We start from the raw sequence: 20,995 nt of genomic DNA on the forward strand, positions 1-20,995 counted from the left end.
GTATCCTTTAACTTTACATGTACAATATTGGGTATTACCTAAATACAGTTTTTATTAAGTACATCCGTTTGGTCTCAAGTCAAAACAATGTATAATTACATAATATTCAATCAGGTGAGTATTAATTATTCTACAGAGTTTGTTTTACATAGTATTAATTATTCTTAATTATGTTACTAATATTATTATTAAATACCATTAGGCTTACATGATTGAAAACTCGAAGAAAGAACAGGGAAATGGGAAGGGGAGATTTGAAGCCACATTACTCGAGCGCGGTTCAGTTGACGATTGATAACGCTCTTCGATACGCCAAATTTTATGTCGGTAGAGACGTTTTTGCGATGCATATTTAATTTACTTGCATTCCATGAGTAATATAATAAAGGCTTTGAATTGAAGCGACGTTCGACAGTAAACTACGATCTTGTAGGAAAAAAGCAAAATAAAATTAACATTGCATCTAAAAAGAAAAATCAAGATAGACAGCAGAAAATTGAGTAGGTACTTACAAAAGTAAAATTCAACAATTATGTAAACCTGAAAGAAAATTGTTTTAACGGCTAAGGAATATTTAACTTCATCGAACTAATTGGAGTAACACAAAAACAAGGATTAGATGAGGTTTAATGTTGGAGTACCTAAACTACCTACTTTAAAATTCTTTTGAAGTAGGTTGGTTAGTAGAGCCCTAAATTAATATTCCTTTTCATTGAACAAAATTAATAAAATTACGACGTCTTTTCCCTTGCCATTTCTATTAAACTTATTTCGGTAATACGGAATTAGTTATTTTATTAGAGTTATAAAAATAACTTTATATATATTATATAATAGCGGAAAAAGTGTGCATCCCTGGTGCGCAGGGTGCGGGCCAGCTCCAATGGTATCCTGGGCATGGTGGCTGATAGGTTGGACTGCTGCATAGTGAATCGTTGCTCCAGGATTTCGGCTGGAATCTTGTAGCGGCGATTCGTAGTGAGTGTTTCATTATGTAACCAAATTGTACTTTGCAGTTTACTAACATAGTCTTAAGTAAATATTGTTACTAACCTGATATGAGTCCTAGTTACTTGAAATAAATGCTTTATTATTATTATTATATTAACGTTCATTTAGAAACGAGTTCTTCTGGGGGCTCGCACATCGTGTTAAATTAATTTATTAGCATATGTCTGACCTTCATCTGAACAATCCGGAATATGTCGAATATTCCTGAACGAAATTAACAACTGAAGAAAAAAAAAGATCACAGGTTTTTATATTTTTTATATAGGAACATATCAGTACTTAATGTAATTTTATTTCAAATAAATAGCTACAATATCAACCAAAAAAGATCAGCGAAATAGCGTTTCTAGTAGAGTAGTACCTAATTTAGTCTCAGACTAAGTAGGTACTACATAGTGACTTAGCAACAATTGTTTCAGTTTTTAACAATCTTTCTTTAATTAATCCTATGTGGCATCTTTTTACCTACCTTACGCGTTAGCAAATTACTAGGAAATAATAATTAAGAAAACATTAACAATCATAATTAATATAGTCTGTTACCTAAACAACTCGGGATTCCCTATTGTTAATGTTTGGTAACTAACAAACAAGACGTAAACATGTCTTATCGCGGCAATAAAAAATATTACGATCGTTTGTTTAAAATTCAAGGTTTTTACTGAGATAGACAAAATAACGGGGACATAGTGGCATAACTATCTGAGGCTGAAACAGATAGAATTTACACGAGTATTCTTATTTCCACTCTCTTTTTTATTATGTATCTTCAAATGAAATGATGGTATTCTATATTGGTGTAGAACATCTTAGTAGTAGTTTAGGTACTTGTAATTTGTGATACTTGATATAAGATTATGGAAGAAAAAAAACATAAGGAATAGGGATAAGAGCAGGAGGATGATGAACATCTAAGCAGAATCTCAAAGGACCCATAGCACTAAATTCGTTAGAAAACGGATACAGTATGGCTACGGATGATACGCTGTCAGGAACCAAGCGGTTATCCCCCGACACGATTGCCACCATACCTAGATAACATATTTTATCATTGCCACATTACCTACCAATACAATTCCGTAAGAGCTGAATCAACGTAAGCAAGGTGAAACATTGTTTAAATGGCAATTAATCCATTTAATTTACTGTTTTATTGTCGCTATCAATATGTCAGTTTGCACAAAAGTGTCCTTTTGTCCTCAAACTGATATAGCCACTTACAAACGTCTAGTTTTATTAGTAGGTACCTTGTGGCGCAGTTCTAGGGTTGACCCTACTGTTATCTTAATCTATCTATCGAATTTCACAACAGCCTATTAATTATTATCCTTTGTTTATTTTTAATGTGCAAAGGCGCAGTTTAATACTTTGCATTTCAATTGGATCCTTGACTATAACAAAGAAAGGGAACAGTATGCAACCATTTCAGCAAATTGATTATCATGTTACCCAATAGCTTCGATAGCAAAGACAATGGGTGCGTTCTTGCTACTGGTTAGGGCATGCAATACCGGTTAACCGGTTTTGTTTTTACCGGTAAACCGCCCATTTTTGCGAGTTTTAAATTACCGGTAAAAATAATATGAAACCGGTAATTTACCGGTTTTTACATTTTTCTGATAAAATATAGCAATTGTTCATTTAACGTCAAATCTTTGTTATGTAGCCTGAATATAATGTAATGTTGCATACATTACGTATTGTAAGTGTTAAAGTTGCTGTTTTTTAGGAAAGTAAACTTATGTGTCGTTAACTATCTGTAGGTTAGATACAAATCTTCTTTCTCATCTTAATTTATAAAATCTAAACATTTTATTCATTGTAATTGTATTCATTCGGTTATTTTGTTTATCCTCATAGCTGTCAGCTCATACTAGGTACAAATGTAGCTAATGCTTATTTTACCTACTCTATGACCTTACTGAGCAAGGGCTTTTACTTCACCACCATGCGGACAGCTCTGAGGACACGGTGGAGCACACAGTCCAGGTGTGCACTGCCTGGGAAGGGTACCGCCGTGTTGTCTTCGAGGCAATAGGCAGCGGCGACCTTTCGCGTCCTTCCCTGGTTCAAGCCATGGTCCGGAGCTAGAGGGAATGGGAAGCCGTCATGCTCGAGAAGGAGGAGTAGCACCTCTCATCCCAGCCGCTGTAGTGGACCAGGAAGACACCACGGACGCCAAGGGTCGAGAGACGACTCCCGGCCACCGTAGGCGTCGGTCTGTGGGCGGTGAGATCGGGTGGCTCATCGTTCCACCGTCTGCATAGACAACAGACCCGCTGCCTGGGCCGCGGGATTGTTCGAAAGAGTTACCGCGACCCTGGTCCATAAAACGCCTACTAAAAACATGGGTTTTAGACAGAAAGAATGATTTGCCATAAAAAAGGGCTTTCACTTCAATGAAAAATATATTTTTTTACGGTAATTCTTAGCGTTTATCCCGTTTTGTGACGGGGTCGGCTTTCCGTATTTTCCTTCTTCCACTTCGCTCTATCCTCCTGAATAGACATCTTCCTCTTCGAGTTCGCAGATTTTCATGTCATTCATTACGACACTCAACCACCACGGTTTCGGCCTGCCTTTGCGTCTTTGACCGGGTATATTGAGAACGAGTATCACATTCACACTGCCGATGTCATCAGGTGTCACTCCTTTTTACATGTCCGTACCATCGCAGCCGTTTCTCTTGCATTTTGTCAGCGACATCGCGCACGGATGGTACTGACATGTTTTTTGTTACAGCCCACTTCACAAAAAACGTTTATCACCTTATACTTTGCATATTTATTGAGTTTTTGCTTTAAGACTACCCAATCTGATTGTTATAATATCACATTAAAAAAAAAAAAAAATTACCGTTTTACCGGTTTACCGGTAAAAATATTTTTATTACCGAATTTTTACCGGTAATTTTTGTTTTACCGAAATTGCATGCCCTACTACTGGTACGCGATATCATAGTCTACTCTGTAAATATCTAAGTACTAAGTGAAACGCTCTCTGGAAAATAAATACCTACTACCTACAGTTGCATTTATCTAGTATGAAGGAACTGGTGTCCGAGTTCGTAAATGTGCTTATGGAGGCAAATATATACGTAAAACTAAATTGTCCTTTTTAACTAAAATTCCCTGATTTTATTTTTCCATTCTATCCTATGAATGATACAAATAAGTCACGTTCAAGACTAGGGGATTACCAATTTCAAGAGTTGTTTATTCAAAACACGTCGATGAGCATTGACTATTATTAAAAAAAATTAACAAATAAAAAGTTCTGCTAATTATGAGCTCATCATTTGAGTGAAGAGTTATGCCCCTGTTCCATCTCATCAATTTTTTCCCTCTACCTCAGTTGGGTATCCTTACGACCTGGATACCAAATTTAAATTAATTCGTTTCACCAAGTAAGATAATACTGCAAGCTAAAATATCTTTTGCAGTTAATATGAAATTTCGGAGGTCTGCCTGTAGAGACCAAGGTATGTTAATGCCCAGCTCAAAAGGCGCAAATACGCGCAAAATTGTGTATCGAGACAATTGGAGGAAGAAGAATTTATCAATAAGTATTGGAAATTCATATGAGAATTTGGATATTCAGAATACCTAATGGTCTGCGTAGGTGGCTGATCCCAAGTCGTCGCCGAGTTACCTACATTCGAATTCCAAAATATATTTGCCTCTGGTCTCGTCCTTCTAAGAAATAAGCCGTGAACGCTACCGACTATTAGGCAAAGGCAACGAACCTAGTCCATTTTAACTAGGTACGTTATATCTGCAGTGCTTTTCACCCGAAAAAAAATGTAATTGGATTGGATACTGAAGATCCATGACTACTTCTACATATTATGTATGTATTTACAAAACTTCCCAGTAAAATCTTAACATACTTACCGGTCGCGATTTCGCCAAAAAAATTGCAAACGTGACCGCTTGCTTGTAGCTGTCGCGTGGTAACCATCACGTCGCATATCGACAAAACTTCACGGTTACACAATAGTTCCAACCGGGTCACACATCTTAGGTGTACGCGACTTCAACCGCGTCGTACAATCCGGAATTAGTGTTTTTTAAATACCGATATCTTTGAATCGCGATCGGGTTTTTAAAAAGTGCCTTCAAATGCAGATTGTTTCGTGAAAGAGATCAGCTATTTAGCAGGCTGTTATTGGAACTAAGAAATATGTAGTCTAGTCTACATCCTATCTACGCCGCACTTTTCTGTACGGGTTTTATTGGAATGATTAAGATTCCAGTTATTCCTGTTCATTCGTGAATAATAACTTCTCATCATATTTTTTTTCTGGAATCCAAATTAATTCTTTGTGGACGAAGCTTGTCTTCCAACATACGTTCGTAGGTATCTCACGTCATTCCCAAGTAACACTCCTGCCTTCCTAAATAACCACTCAAAATGAACATGTTCAGAACAATGCTGAACTCCATACCAAAGAACAGGTCTGAGTACGTCGAGGACTTGGAGATACCGGAGATAACGCTGACGCCTTACGAGTGGTTGGATCCTGAGGAGCCTCTCTCCTTGAGGAGTGAGAGCCTCCTTACTGACAGTTTGGCGGAGATCGACAGGGCTACTTATAGCACTGACTCTAGTATTCCGCTGTCCAGGGCTATGACTGACTCGGAGATTGATTATGGGTTTTATAAACGGGTAAGTTTTATTGTTCAGTGCAGAAATATAATCTGCCAGGGTTGCGGGATTGTTCCTAAGAGTTACCGCGGCCCTGGTACATAAGGGGCTTAAGGAGGAACATGGTGGGTTTTAGTCAGTAACAGTCTGACTCACCCTCACGAAGCACCCACAACGGGAGAGGACATTTGATGATATCCCATCAAATAAAAAAAGGCCGAAATATAAACCACAAACAAACCCACTATTATTATACATACGCTTTTGTTATACATATTAGTCAGAATTTTGTTGAGAGTTTGTATGTGGCATTTACTTTTTTTCAGTACAACCGGTTGAACTACACCGACACTTGGGATCACCTGCGAGATGCTGTGAACGCCTTCCCGCCAGATTACATGGCTTCTTTGAACAGGTAACTTAGTATAGTTATCGGCACGGATATCGAGCCCTGACATTCACCTCGCAGAAGCGATTTAATGCCTTATTGCCTTATGCGTACGGTGCGCAAAGCGATCCCCACTCTTCCGCCGAGAGCTCAATATCCGTACCTTACCGGTATACCTATACAATAAAACTTGGCTACGTTTCTTTATTTTCGGAGTCTAGAGCACGGGGCTGGAGACACACTTTTTTAACTCAATAAAGCCCTAAATCGAAACGCCAGCCAGTTTTTGCTTAAACATACATAAGTAAATTAGCATTACTTACTTCGGCCCCTTTGTATATCAATGGGCCCCTGTGATTTTACACTTAAGCTCGTTACTTATATGTACAGAAAATATACGCTCCTATGTTTACACTATCATCGCTGTTTTATTTCTGCATTACCTGCAGTGCTGCTACAAACCTTCCTCATTTCCACCAGTTACATCTCACTAGAACCAACTGACGAACTTGAAGCTGCTGAACTAAGATTATCAGCCGAGTTAGCGGAGACCCGTCGTCGCTACAATGAGGAATGGCGCCGACGCATACAGAGGCAGTTTGATGACTGCTGCGTGTACGAACCTGATGACCCTGGACTGTGGGAGCTGCGGGACGCGCTGAGGAGCTTGGACATGAAGGTCTTGGATTTGAAAGTTTGTTTGAATTGTGTTTTATGTTAGCTGTTTCACCCGCGTCCCGGGAAACTTTTTGTTATACCTGGATAATATAGAAGCTATGTTTGCCATATATGACCGGGCACAGTATAGCTTAACAACGGTGAAAGAATATTTAAAATCGTTGATTTCGAAGCCTTCGAAGTACAAAGAAACAAAAAAATATTTCTACCTTAAAAGATTACAATAGAGCCTTTCCGTACCCAGATAAACAGTAGCCTACGTAGCTTTCTCAGGCTCTAGACTAGACTATCTGTGAGCAGTCTGATCACTGATCATTTGTTTGTTAGCAGGCTCTGGAAGCTGACTTGGCCAGCATAAGGCCACGACCGTGAAACGCAACTTCACCGGCACCGGCACCGGCCTCTACGTACGGCATCCAAGGGGCATGGGGCTTCTCAGATATAGTACCTACTTCACTGCATTTAGTTTAGGTGTCTGTTACTAGCTTCTACCAGCGGTTTCAAGCGCACTCCCAATTTTTTTAACGCACCTGGAAAAAAAGTGGCATATAGCTCTTCAATACATGGCAGTCCAGCGCTGAAATATTTTTTCAAATGTACCCAGTACAAGTAGTAAAATAATTTTACATTATTTAATTTTCAATTTCAAACCAATGATTGTATTTTTATCATGTTTTGCTTTCTTGTAATAGGTATAAGAATAAAACGAATGCTTTGTGTAAAATGTAGTTTTAATGGGAATGATCTCCAACATCAGCTACAACAATGTACTTAACATTATGTACTACGACGGGCATCACAATTCAATGCACTCCTGCGCAATGCAACCTTACAACAATACTTCTTGCACGACAAAATAGTTTACTTGATCACGGCATAGATTTCATTTTAATGTAAGAAAATTTAGGTTTACTCTATTATGTAGATTTGTAACATCGTATTAATATAAAAATATTGAAAAATGTATGAAAAAAAAAATGTATACTTTTATTTTAGGCAACTAAGGCTCATAGATATACAAATACACATATATAATTTGTAATAAAACTTTTAAACTTATTGACAGAATCTAAGTATCTAATATTTCCATACGCAAAAATTCAAATTGATCTTTATTTCAATAAGTAAACTATTTTGTCGTCCACAACACTCAAATAAAATATAATAAAACAAAACAATAACTGTTATAATAGAATATAAATCATATTGCACTTAATTTTTGGATTAAAATGAGATTCACTGATTTCTTTTACAAGAAAATAAAAAAATTGTCTTCAATCGCTTTTCGTATCAGTCCACAGTGCAAAATATTTTTAGTAAAAAAATCAATTGGACAACACTGGTTATGTGAAGACAAAAATATAGTATTTTTTTTAAACGTATTTTCGCTCCGATTTTAAAAGCTGTATTGTTTATTTTTTGTAGATAAAGTTTGTGCGTTAAGAAACGATAAAACATTTTATATTTCAAACTCTAACCGAATATATAAATTGTTATTCTCAAGATATAAATGAGTTTTAAATTCCCAGTGAACAATTGACGTATATTTTAAAGCGATTACAGCATATTTTTATGAATCAAGACAGAGGCGAATATTTTAAAATTAATATCATCATGTGCAGATCTATGGAATACATTGTTTTAAATAACTAGTCTTACAATAGGAATGCGCATAAACAAACAATATTTGGTAACACTTTGACACAATAAATAAATATTTGCAGAACTTTTGAGGACACTGAATTTAGGAAGACATTTGTATTTTTATAAGTTTAAATTTAAAATGATATATTTCTTTAGAACATAGTTCTTTATTGCCAAAAGATATATTTTTCCAGTTTTTTTTTTTCAATATGGCGTCCTGCTTCTATTTATCTATGGTGCCTCTATAATAACTTACGTAATAGCGAAGAACTAAACAATTCGCTGCCCTCACCAACTGGACGTGCTTAATTTATAAAAGGCAATCTTAACCTAACATAATTATTACTTTAATATAAAGTAAAGTCGAGATATATATGCCGATAGCTTTGTGTTGTTAAGCTAAGGATATACACCACGTTATCACCATTGTTTATCCATGTGTTGTTTTGCATAGGAATTTGACAATTGACAGTATGAGGCTAATGTCAAAATTATATCTCTAGTAGGCAAATCAACAGATAGAATATTGGAAGCGGCCGTCAATAATACATTTTTAAATATCTATCACTGGTATTCCGCTGTACATTTACTTGATATCACGAAAAAGTTTGGTATTGGTAATCAGTTTTTGAGTATATCCTTAGCTTAAACATACCCCTATAAATACTCGAAGATTCATACAATAACAATACGAATCGTTGCAATTAGCACTAGACCTTTATAATATATATTTATATATTTACGTCTTTGTACGAGAATTATGACTACAAGTGCACAAAACTGAAAACAGACAGAATCACATGAAGTCCACAAAAATATATTTTCCACATTTTTTTCTACTCATGCATTGCTTTTGTACCCTGTGCAATTAATTGATCGAATTGACATTCGAACAATTAATATTACTGGGTTAATTGATCAGAATTTATTTTAAAAAATATATATATTTTCACCGAACGTTTTCCAACGATCAGAACACCGAGTGTATCATGCAATCTAAAATACACGAAGCAAGCTGTATGCAGAAGAATTATCATGCGCTATGAAGGCATAAAGTAAAGAAAATAACATTAGCAAAATCGTGCGCCTGGCAGTGGTCTGTGGCTCTCCTTAGACCTACCAATACACTAAACATTACAAATAATTTTTACACGTCAATTATGACAATTAAATCCACCATTTTTCAATGAACAACTCCTAAAAAAACATGTCGAATTTATTTAATGAATTTTCTGCGCATCCTACGTTCACATAAGACACCGAACACACTTGACTTTTGCACCGACCCGCTTGTCGCACGACAGTCGTCACAACCATTCTCAAATCACATTTATTCACACTTATTCATATAGGGTGACTGGTAATTGAAAACGTGATTTAGCTCATGATTACAAATAACTTTCCCAAAGCAACTTTTTTATACTCATTACTTTCATCACTATAACTTGATGGTGTCCTAATAGCCGATTATAGGCTACGGCGGCTGTTCTCATGTAAGGAGATCAGCCAGTTGTTTCAAACTTTGAACTTTTTCCGAATTTTCCGACAGTTGTTTTGCTATTGTGATTGACCATAAAAATAAGTTTCTTTGGGAAAGTTGTATCCAATCAAATTTACCAGTCACCCTACACCTTGGATGTTGATGCAAAAAGTTTAATTTTAACCAATTACTTTGTTACCTTTCCCCGTCGCTTGGCAGTCTTGTCGCTCCGCGCTTCTACGCTAGCGTTCAACAACTAGTCTAGACAACACTTAGACTACAACCATTTATTACTAAGCTACGCACATTCTTTAGGCGATGTCGGTTGCCTAGGCTGTTTGGGAATATGCAAAATTATTTAATTACATTTTATTTATTTATACAGCAGAATATTAAACAAAAAATTAGAAAAATATTTTTTTTTTTCAAAATCAATCTGAGAAAAGGTATTTTATTTCTTCACCAAATATTATTTTACTAAATATTTATAAAGTTTTATGTAAATAATTCTGCATAAACCCTGAAAACAGACCAGTTTGCAGTTTATCTAAAAGACAACGTTTAACTACAAGCTGCTATGTAGTTACACATATTCTGGTCATTGTATTGGCGAATACATTGAGATTCAAGTAGAAGAGAAAGATTAATATGTAGTTGAGATAGAGCACACATTACCTACAATTTTTTTTTTAACGACTTTAAAAAAGGAAGAAAATACTCTTTTTCTTTTTCATAAATATCCAGTTGAAGATTTTTTAGAATATTGTTAGAATACACAAATCGGTAATGTGCGCTTTCTCTTAGATTTCACGCTCGTAAGGACGGGTCTAGGAAAGACAATATCAATATTACATTTAGGTACGTATTAAAACTTCTTGCGTTCTGACTCACAACACAATTTCACGGTTGTAAATAATTGATTTTCGATACAAAAATATGAATTTGTTAATAAATATACTTTGAAAGGAAGAGCTGGGTAGGTAGAATGGTGCATACTCGTCACGACTGTGGTTTGTGGTTTAAACTAATGGGTCGAAGATAATACAATACAATAATACAATTTATTTTTATTATATTTAATATTAGGCATGTTGCTAATTATTTTATGATTAACTTTGCGGTTACATAAAATAAATCTAGGTATTGGAAAATGCGGCCCGATTAGCCTAGAAAAACAATAAAATTGCCGCACAACAACCAAGTATATATAGTATTAATTTATAACCAATTTATATTAAAAAAATATATATTTTTTGAATATTTTTTATACATTTTACTTAGGTAAGAAAAACATGTTGTTTGAAAGGAACCCGTAGATTGAACCACAAACGCACAGTCGCTTAAGTATAATTTTAAGAATAAAGTGTGAGGGTGCAATCAGGAGACACGACGAACACAAACGGATGCAAGTCACACTTAATTGACACGATAGCACATTGATACGCAAGACGGACATAGTCGACTGTTGGGGCTCCGAACCCACACATTGAGACTACATTCAAGATAAAGAATAATACCTAAGATGCTCCTAAAACCAACGTGGTTAGCCAAGACTCCAAGATGTCTTTTGTCTAGCTAACGGAACTCTTCTGAAGTCATTTTCAGCATTAAGTTTCGGTATTGCGATGCGCAGTTTTGTGGCCTAATATAATCGAATTCAAGATTCATTTTTAGGGATTATCCCCCTCTAAAACCATACAATATAATTTATGTTTCAAACTGTGATACATTATTTTCTTTCTAGAAATATGTAGTGAGTGCGGAGCCCCCAATCCTTAAACACTATTCGTTTATGAAGCGAGCACAACGCGGTAGGAATATCCGTTAAATAGTTATTGAAGGGACTTCAGTACAAACCTCAACACAAATAACATACACAATAAATAACAAAATTATATATAACAGAATACGACGATGGTAAAATATACATACTTTATATCAAAAAGGTTTATACTGAAACCCATTCAATCAAGTATAATTCTTTCGATAGATTTTTTAACTATTATTTAGTTAATATTTATAATATACTTTGTATGTATTTGAGTGCAAGAACAGTTATGGAAGGTAGTGAGAACACAGAAAGGCAATGAGCTTAGAAGAAAGGAAAATTACTTGCACGCTTAGGATTTTATTTAAGGGAGAATTCTTGGCAGTGGAATATATCTAGAATATACCTCAATATTTATATGGTTAAGTTTAAATTTTATTTATGCGGTAAGATTATACATTTTAAAGTTTACTTACGTATTTTTTGTTAATACCAATTTTATCTACTATATATTTTATCAATTTTAAGTTAGGTAGTTTACATATTAAGCGAAAAGAGGTTTAATTGTGTCTAAGCGTGCAAGTACACAGATTGGAAGGAAGTTAAAATCCGTAATATATAATAACATGTATATCTCTGTACATCCTAAGGCTCCCTGATATGTATACAGGCCGTATACAAAAATAAACAGCTCTACACTTACACAACAATGTTATATATCAACTTATTTTATATTCTGTCGCGAGAGCACGTGAAGATCTTACGTAAATTTAATTTATTTGTTCATCACGACAGTTTGTAATTCCCCTGTGTGAGAGTAATCGACATTTTCGCTGATTTTCAATCTACGTTTGAATACAAAACAACCGCCAATTTTGACAGCTGTCAAACACCAAACGTCAAACTGACAGCTAAGAGGATGCCGTTTATACTCACAAAGCGGAACAGTCTTTCGCATCATTGCCTTCAAGTGTCGCAGGACATAACAGATAATATACAACCACTACCATATTGTCATTTATTATATAACCTTCAATAAAGCAGTGTCTGTCGCTACGCTACGGCGAGCTCACGATAAGCTTACTTTACGCCACTACATATATACTAACTATATTACTCAATACCATTGCACCAGTCTCCATACGATATATATCAAAATATATACACTTATCCATTACCTTAACTACAAAACCAACCAATTATAAGAAAAACATAATAATCACAGCGTTTAAAATCACAAAAATTTGAAAATAAACCGACATTATTTATATTAAATTGTTAAGTGTCTTAAATACATGAGATCCCCGTTATAAAAATATCATCTAAAATATAGCAAAATATATATAATTAAAAATATACTATCACTATAGCTAGCAACATTAACAATATTGAACGTTAAGCAATATGTTTTCTAAAAAAGTTTCAATCAGATTTTGGGGTTGCCAGAAAGGAGAATATTTTATAAGAATGGTAGCACACAGCTGCTGAAGTAATATTTTGAAGGGAGAAGTAACGATATTTATTGATTTACTTTTATGAGATTTTTTTTTCTAGAGTATTATTATATTTGAATTATTAGATCTACGCGGTTAAATGTTACCACCCTCATAAGATACAATTACAAAATAAAGCGTCCGTGTCAGACTTACGGCGATCATGTGTAAATGTATAAAAAGTAAATGCAAGCATCAGTTCTTAGAAACAAATGTGTACAATATTATATAGCGAACACTACAAATTCTTATTTTGTATATGGCAACCACCACTACGGTTAAACACGAAACGCTTACAAAACTAGAATGATCTCTCTCAGTGATTAGTTAAAAGCTTATTATTTGCTTTAAACGCGACTCTGTTTCTCATAAGTTGAACTACTACTCAAACTACAATTCACAGATTAAAAACCATCTACTGCGAATGATAAAATACTGTCATTCCATTTTGACAGCTCGCCACTGGCGTTTGACAGCTGCCATACGTATACGGAGGTTTTATACATTTATAATTGACATGCAGATTTACAAATATACATTAGAGTCTACGGGCATTATACAAGGGGTATAGGTATAGTTCGCCACAACTTGTGAGAAACTCGAGCGCACATTAACCCGGCTACCCTATCGCTCCGATCGGCTAACGAAACGAAATTCATGCATTTGATATGTCCATCCTTATCCTACGTTTTGGAGCCGTTTTTATTAATCGCTTAAAATAATATTTTCTTTGGTTTTCGATCATTCTAAATGACATAATATCGCAAATGACTAGACATTATTGCACTGGTGTAATTCAGATTTTTAAATATTCATATTTAATTATTTGATCACTGGGGTAAGTTAAGCGATATAAAAACGGACTCCTTTCCTTCCAAAATATACATTTTGGCGTTACAGACCCTGTGATGGAATGAAAGCGTTTTCTAAGCAGTTAATTGAACTTGCACGCGCGTAGTTTACCAATTCATTTGATGAGGCATACTTGAATAACTACTGGTTTTCCATAGACATTCTAACGTCTAACATGGAATGCTTTGATCACTGTTTTAATATTGCAAATGACATATGACAAAGTAGCTGCCAATCTACAGCCGTCACACAGTAGTGTATTCACATAGAACACTCAGAATTGGTAATGGTCCAAACGCGAACGCTTTTATCGACCACCACAGTTCCGTCATGAGGCCACGATCATGACAATAGGCCGGAGTCGGTGCGATAGAATATCCTAAGGTTAAGTATTGACGAAAATCAAACGCGCCTCGGCTTCCCGGGCCCCACACACCCGGCCGCGCGGATGTGGGACGAGCGGCCCAGCGGCTCCATCTCCATGAAGCCGGGGTTGAGGATGATGTTGGGCACCAGCTCCATGACGTCGGGCTCGTCGGAGTAGTCTTGGGAGGGTTAGTCATACGTACCGAGTGTGTGTGTGAGTGTTAGTGTGAGCCCGCAGTCCAAGCGTGCGATCCAAGCGAGTGCGATAGAGGGGAAAGAAGAAAAAAATCTCGAATGAATAAAAAATTGGCAGATACGGCGTTCTTCGTTATTGAAAGATTATGCAAAAGTCATGCGGATAGATCGAAGAGTGGAAATTCGCTCGGAATTCGTCTTTATCTGCATAGACTTGAGAGCGATTTTCTATTGTCTACTTTAAGACAGCAAAATTGTGGACGCAGTGAATCGACACATTTTGCTGTTGTAGACGAATTTCATACGAGAACTGAGATTTCTTTAAAGCATTTTTTAATTTAACTTCAATATGAAATTCGTCTTAGAAATAGTATAATGCACTTGAGCGCTATGCCAAGCAACTCTTTTGGTTAAAGTTGTCTAAGATTTCAAAAAATCTAGTACTATTGTTAATAAGCAAGTTGTAAGTCGGCATTAGAGCTCTATTATACTGCTTTACTTGTCGCTGTTTTGTTGCGACATTTCTTGCCAGGCACATTTGTATCTAATTTTCATGAAGTTAAAGAACAAAATTGATCATAGGAAAATTATTCTTGATACAAATGAGCCCGTAATAAAAGTTTTAGATCTACTTATAAAATAATCTTAAATCGTAACCTCTATGATATTCCACCTCCTTAAAATTGACGTTAGTTGTTATTTTCAAATAAAGAATGATGAAAAACCGTTAACCGCCATAGAGTAGAATGGAAATTATTATTTTTAAACAATATGCTTATAACTAACTTGAAAAATAAATTATATTTTTATAGAATTCATGTCATTCTGTCACTTAATTTAGATATTTTTTTGTGCTTATAATTAGTTATTGTGCATTTGATGCGATATATTAAAAATATTTATTGCATTGTAAAGTTTCTATCGAAGCTTACCTAGGCGACTACTGTAGTATATATTTACGGCCATTCCCAATATTTTATCCATCTGTGGTTTTCCTAACTAGAGATAGGAGTTCGACATTACATTTTATGGCGCTAATGTCAAAATTCTATCTCTACTAAGCATAACAATGGCTAGATAGCATATTGGAAGCGGCCGTTAAGCAGTAGATATAAAAAGTGGTCCTATAGTATAGCATTAGTGGTCCTGAAGTCATCACAAGATTGTGCAAGTATATTTATTATAAATAGTTAATTTTTATATGTGAAATTCGGTGGCTATATATCATTATTATTTTATTTAATGAAAAAATATATTAATTTAACGGTGAGATTATATATTGATATATTTTTATATGTTTTTTTTAAATAAGAAAACAAACAAACTTAAAAAAACGCTATATTGGAAAAAATATTATATTTTATTTGATTTTTTTTTGTTATATATCACAAAAGTTTATTAATATGAAGTGTTTTGGCAAGAATAATAAACTACTTAGCAATAAAGCTTTTTATTCCTAAATCTAATACGCTTTTTATATTAAAATGATTTATACTTACTTTTATTTTTAGATTCAAAATGGCTTACATCGAACAGAATATATCATTGAACATAATATCTTGGAATTTTTATTAAATTATATATTTTTATTATTCAACGCGAACTTGAAATATACTTTTAATTATCTACGTAATTTGTATAATAAAATATTGAAACGAGGTAAATAAGTTGTTAATACGAACAAACATTATTAAACTTCACGCTTTCTTATATTAAATATATTTACTGATATATCTAAAAAGGCTACTTTATTATAATTGAATAATTTTTAAATCTTTTTGTCTTTTATTATCACAAAGCTGCAAAATTTTATATTGCAGGAATTATTTAGTTATTTTTAAACGTAGGTAGTTATTGCGAGATGTGTTATGGCAACACAGCGAAGTATACAATAGTTGATTTATCAAAGGAGGTTGAATGGTTACATAGTTGCCTATGGTAGGAACAACATTCAACCTTTTTGCATAGTTCTATTGTTTTAATTGACGTCCTGTAGTTAGTTATATTGGTCCGTATACTAGTATTTTGTTGGGAAGTTTTACGTCATGTGTTGTTGTATGCACAATTCCATGCTTAGGGACAAATTTTTGTCTCTTGGTTTACTAAACTAGAAATTACAAAAAATACAGATGAGAACATCAGTTGTTTTTTTATTGTGATTGAATTGATCATAGTCGAATAAACTCGATCGTGTATCGAATTGAATAAAAAAAATAAGTATACTATTTTTTGAGTAGGTATATATTTTTATTACTATGTGAGCTTAAAAACATTGAATGTTAATAAAGAATTGAGTATAAAATTTTGACTTTAAACCTTTTTAAAAGTGAGAAATATTTTTTTCTTTTATATGATTGAGCGTGGAAATGCATACAAAATACAGTGCAGCACTTCCCAACGACTTACCTAATTTACCTAAAAAACAGTAAACCCTAAGCAACATTACAGCAATAGGTAACTACTTAAAGCGAGATTCAATCAATTGCTTTTTGGTATTATTTATAATATTAATTAGTAACAATATCAATTTGCATAGCACCAATCGCGTAGAGTAGAAACTAGAGAGTGAACGTACCAAAGTTATTATTTTTGTACTATTTCTTTTATTTTATCAAAATCTATTCTAATTATTGAGTTTTTAATTTGGAAGATTTTTTAAATATTTAAGATTTTTTTTTATAATTGGCACTATAAATACTTATAATTTAATTTTTATTAGAATTTTGCATAATCAATAATGCTTTATTATTTGAAAATTCCAAAGTGTGCTTTAATAGTGAAAAATTGTGCTTTCAAGTCTAAGTTATTATTGAATGTTTATATTATGCTAGAATTTAAATCTAAGCGTTTAATTATTGCAACGTTAGGAATAACTTTAATTCCGTAAATAAAATATTTTAACTTTTTACGTAAGAATCAGAAGATTGGTAAAATCTGTTTTTTTTACGAATTTTAATTAAATATAGTAAATAAATATAGTCCTAATATCTTATTAAATACCCTACAAAACTGATGTTTTAATCAAACGATCAATTATTTAATTATTGTTCATCTGCACTGTTTGCCTACTATTTACTAAGCCTATATCATAAATGCTAATAATAATAATTATCTTTTTATTGCTTAATATCAAACGCTTGGTATCGACTGACATTTCAATGCCCGTTCGACCATTCAATAAATATCTATTCTATTATTTTATCAATGGAATGATAGTTTAACTAAATTGAGCGCTATGATCGTCGAACCTTGCAGTCTTACAAGTCATTGGAACAAGTTTCATAAGATTTTTGATCGATCAACTATAGCTATTGACCACATCGAAGGTGTTATATCTAGAAACTATTCTTAAGGCTTGCCAGTTCGCAGTTGATCAATCAATTAAAAAACTGTTGCAATAGACTTGGTAAGACTGAAACCCAATTTCATTGATATCCCTTAACTTTGGTACCGAAAGATTCCTTGTCCAAACTGGTGGTCAACTGTTATTGATTTTAACTGAACCCTGTCAGTTAAGGTATAGCAATGCAACTGGGTATGAAGAAGCTTGTAGGTGTAACTGGAGGCAAACGTATAAAAAATATTTAGATTTTTTCCAAAACCATCTGACATTTTAAAGGTACATCCAACTTTATCTCCTTTAGGGTGCGTCTACACGGTGTATGTAGCTGGAGCAAGTTAACATGCGCAAGTGGCTGGACTCACACGTTTTTAAAATGCATGTAACCTGCGCATGTGTTTCAACATGCGCAAGCTACTTGCACCGTGTAGATGCACCCTTAAACCCACATCCATTTACACCACAGTACAATTTTAACCATCCCCTCCAGTAAGAGACCTACATTCCCTACTCCCTAATTCCCCTAGCGCCACAAAAGTAAAGGTGCGGCAACGGACGCTATACGGCGGGCTCACCGTGTCACTCCCATGACCTAAACCCAGTAACATTCCCCCCCAGTAAAACCTACAGGCTTCTTTGGTCGACAACGCCACCTACAACCTACATTCCCTACTCCCTAAGCTACCTAGCGGCCTCACCGTGTCACCCCATGACCTAAACCCAGTAACATACCTCAGTCCTCCACCCCCAGTAAAACCTACAAGCTTCTTTGGTCGACAACGCCACCTATGTTCCCTGCTCCCTAACTCCCCTAGCGCCACAAGAAGTACAGGCGCTTCATCGGACGCTACACAGCAGGCTCACCGTGTCGACGCCACTCGCGGCACAGCACGGCGCACGTGCCGGCCGCCAGCACCAGCAGCGTGCCCATCACCACGCACACGGCCGCCACCCACGTGCGCGTGTCGAACTGTTCTGCGCCGCTGAAGAAGTGCTTGTACAGCTCTGGAACATACGGCACACGTGTTTATACATATTTCATGATGTTGACGAAGTTCTATTAGTCCTCATCAGGGACTAATGGCTTGCAGAAGGCTTTTCAGTAATATCAAAATATTGCATAAAAATGTATATAATCCAATGCAAAATAAATATTGAATGATACTTCGGATATTTGGACAAATATAACGTAATATACTTTCAAATCTTCAGACTTAGGGCCAGGCCACAACAGTGCGTTGCGGCGTCGCATCGCAAAAACAACATTGCACAGCTATGCGATTAATATGATATGCGTCGTTGATTTTTGCGATGCGACGCCGCAACGCACTGTTGTGGCCTGGCCCTTATTCATGCAACGCCCACGTAAAGATGAATAAGTGAAATTGAAATGCTGAATAATAAATATAGCTGACAGGATTAAAAAAAAAAAATAACAACACACACAAAAATGAAACAACAAAAAGTAATTTTCTATTATTGGCGCCCAGCATGGGACTGAAGAAAGTTTCCTAGAAGTTTTGGCGCCCACATGGGACCAGTTTTGGATTTACATCAGTACAAAACCCCAACGAACGAGTATATGTACTTATAAAAATATAGTGTTATATATAAGTCAAAAACTTCTATATGTGGAGTTTGATTCTATATGTTCAGGCTTTATAATACCAATAAGTTTAACCTATATTTAGTATCAAAATAACGTTTTTAGTCCTTCCTTCCTTGATATAAATAAAGCAACTTACCAGCCTCCTGGTCGCTGTACAGGGTGGTGGCAAGCACCTCTACCGGAGGGCCAGGCCCCAGAGCATTGGTCGCCCACACTCGGAACCAGTACGACGCGTTCGTATCTAGGTGATACACGTCTACTTGGCGCTGGAAATTCATTCGAGAATATATTAATCACAGCTCTAGCTAAGTAAGATTTCAGTTTTAGGTACTGTTGTTTCTGTAAGTATCTGTAACCGTATTTTCTTTCACTGTATTAAGCCGAATCCCTTTCGCTGCGCTTTCGGTTCTAGGACTGCGGTAACTCTTTGAAACCGTATTGTACAATGGTCACTTTTGGAATATTTTTAAAATGTACTGTATATCTTAGTAGTATCACAAATCAAAGAGATTCTTCGTTGGCTGCTAAAGTAGGCCTTGTTGAGGACTTATCAGTAGTTGGCCACAAAGCTAAACTGCTTGTATCCTTAAGTAAAATTATGACCAATTAAATAAATATCCTTGTTTATTTCTTCTACGAATTAGGAATGATGTGTGCATGGCTCCAGACTGCCGTTCACAGGTGCTGCCGAGCGATACTGCGCGGTGAAGTCTATGATAGGATGGCCACCAAAGCATGACATGTACAAAGATACAAGAAACAAAATCCTCGTTTACCGAATTAGGACTGATGTGGTTGGGACTGATTGGTCTCCATGGCTCCAGGCTGCCGTTCACAGGTGCAGCCGAACGGTACTGTGCGGTGAAGTCTATGATAGGATGGCCGCCATCGCCGGCCACGTTCCACAGGATCAGCGCCAGGATCGTGGACGCGTGGACTGTCACGTTCACCAGCGGTGGCGGCTCCGCTGCAAAAAAGGTAAATATTAATTAGTGGGTTTATTAACGTAGAAGACAATTGCCGTCCAATGCTGTAGAACGTCTTGGGTAATCCGCATCCTTCCACCCCGAGACCTTTTCAAAGGGTCGATTACATCAATGTAAGTACCAGGAGATCAAATATGTTTCTTTGCTAGCCTAAAGTTCCCTCCGTGGTAGATATTTTAAGAATGAACTAGGATACTGCAAAGTTAGCTCGGTATCTGAAGCACCACTAAGTTAGGTGCGTGAACATGGATACTGTAGAACAAATTGTGAATATCTGTTTCTGTTCATTGCTGTATTTGAGAATTTCCGTTTACAATTTTACCGTAGTAAGTCATTAAGTAATAATTGTAATTTGTTATCTCACTTGCACGTGGGTTATTAACCATTGTTTAGGTAGGTTATTTATAACAAACTTTAATTTTATTGCTTATTTTCCCGCAATATGTTTATTTATAGACTCATTTTCTGCTTCTGTTTCGTATGTTTCGAAATTGTACTCTTTGTACAGTATACATTTTTTATTTTAATTTGATAGTGG

At 35.4% G+C, this 20,995-nt stretch overlaps 2 protein-coding genes across 4 annotated transcripts in view; one reads left to right on the forward strand and one right to left on the reverse strand.

Moving 5' to 3' along the window:
* The first annotated feature begins 4,925 nt into the window (after window positions 1–4,925).
* Window positions 4,926–7,895, forward strand: LOC110382588 (uncharacterized). Of its 3 annotated transcripts, none has more exons than XM_021343231.3 (4): window positions 4,926–5,679; window positions 5,985–6,073; window positions 6,527–6,740; window positions 7,052–7,895. In XM_021343231.3, the coding sequence occupies exons 1-4, from the start codon at window positions 5,425–5,427 to the stop codon at window positions 7,094–7,096; spliced, it is 603 nt and encodes a 200-aa protein (XP_021198906.3). In that variant the 5' UTR covers window positions 4,926–5,424; the 3' UTR covers window positions 7,097–7,895. The 3 variants fall into 3 exon arrangements, with proteins under 3 accessions (XP_021198906.3, XP_063891898.1, XP_021198924.3); XM_064035828.1 differs by having other exon boundaries at window positions 7,055–7,895; XM_021343249.3 differs by having other exon boundaries at window positions 6,527–6,725; window positions 7,055–7,894.
* A 405-nt stretch (window positions 7,896–8,300) lies between these two features.
* LOC110383547 (cell adhesion molecule Dscam1) overlaps window positions 8,301–20,995 on the reverse strand; it is a 51,794-nt gene continuing 39,099 nt past the window's right edge. Inside the window, exons 4-7 of the mRNA XM_021344343.3 lie at window positions 20,248–20,438; window positions 19,608–19,737; window positions 18,727–18,867; window positions 8,301–14,506 (exon numbers count right to left, since the gene is read on the reverse strand). Of these exons, the coding sequence (XP_021200018.1) occupies window positions 14,364–14,506; window positions 18,727–18,867; window positions 19,608–19,737; window positions 20,248–20,438 (605 nt within the window). The 3' untranslated portion in view covers window positions 8,301–14,363. The remainder of the gene's footprint in view (window positions 14,507–18,726; window positions 18,868–19,607; window positions 19,738–20,247; window positions 20,439–20,995) is intronic.

This window comes from Helicoverpa armigera, chromosome 8, assembly GCF_030705265.1.
Source record: "Helicoverpa armigera isolate CAAS_96S chromosome 8, ASM3070526v1, whole genome shotgun sequence".
Taxonomy (NCBI): Eukaryota; Metazoa; Arthropoda; class Insecta; order Lepidoptera; family Noctuidae; genus Helicoverpa; species Helicoverpa armigera.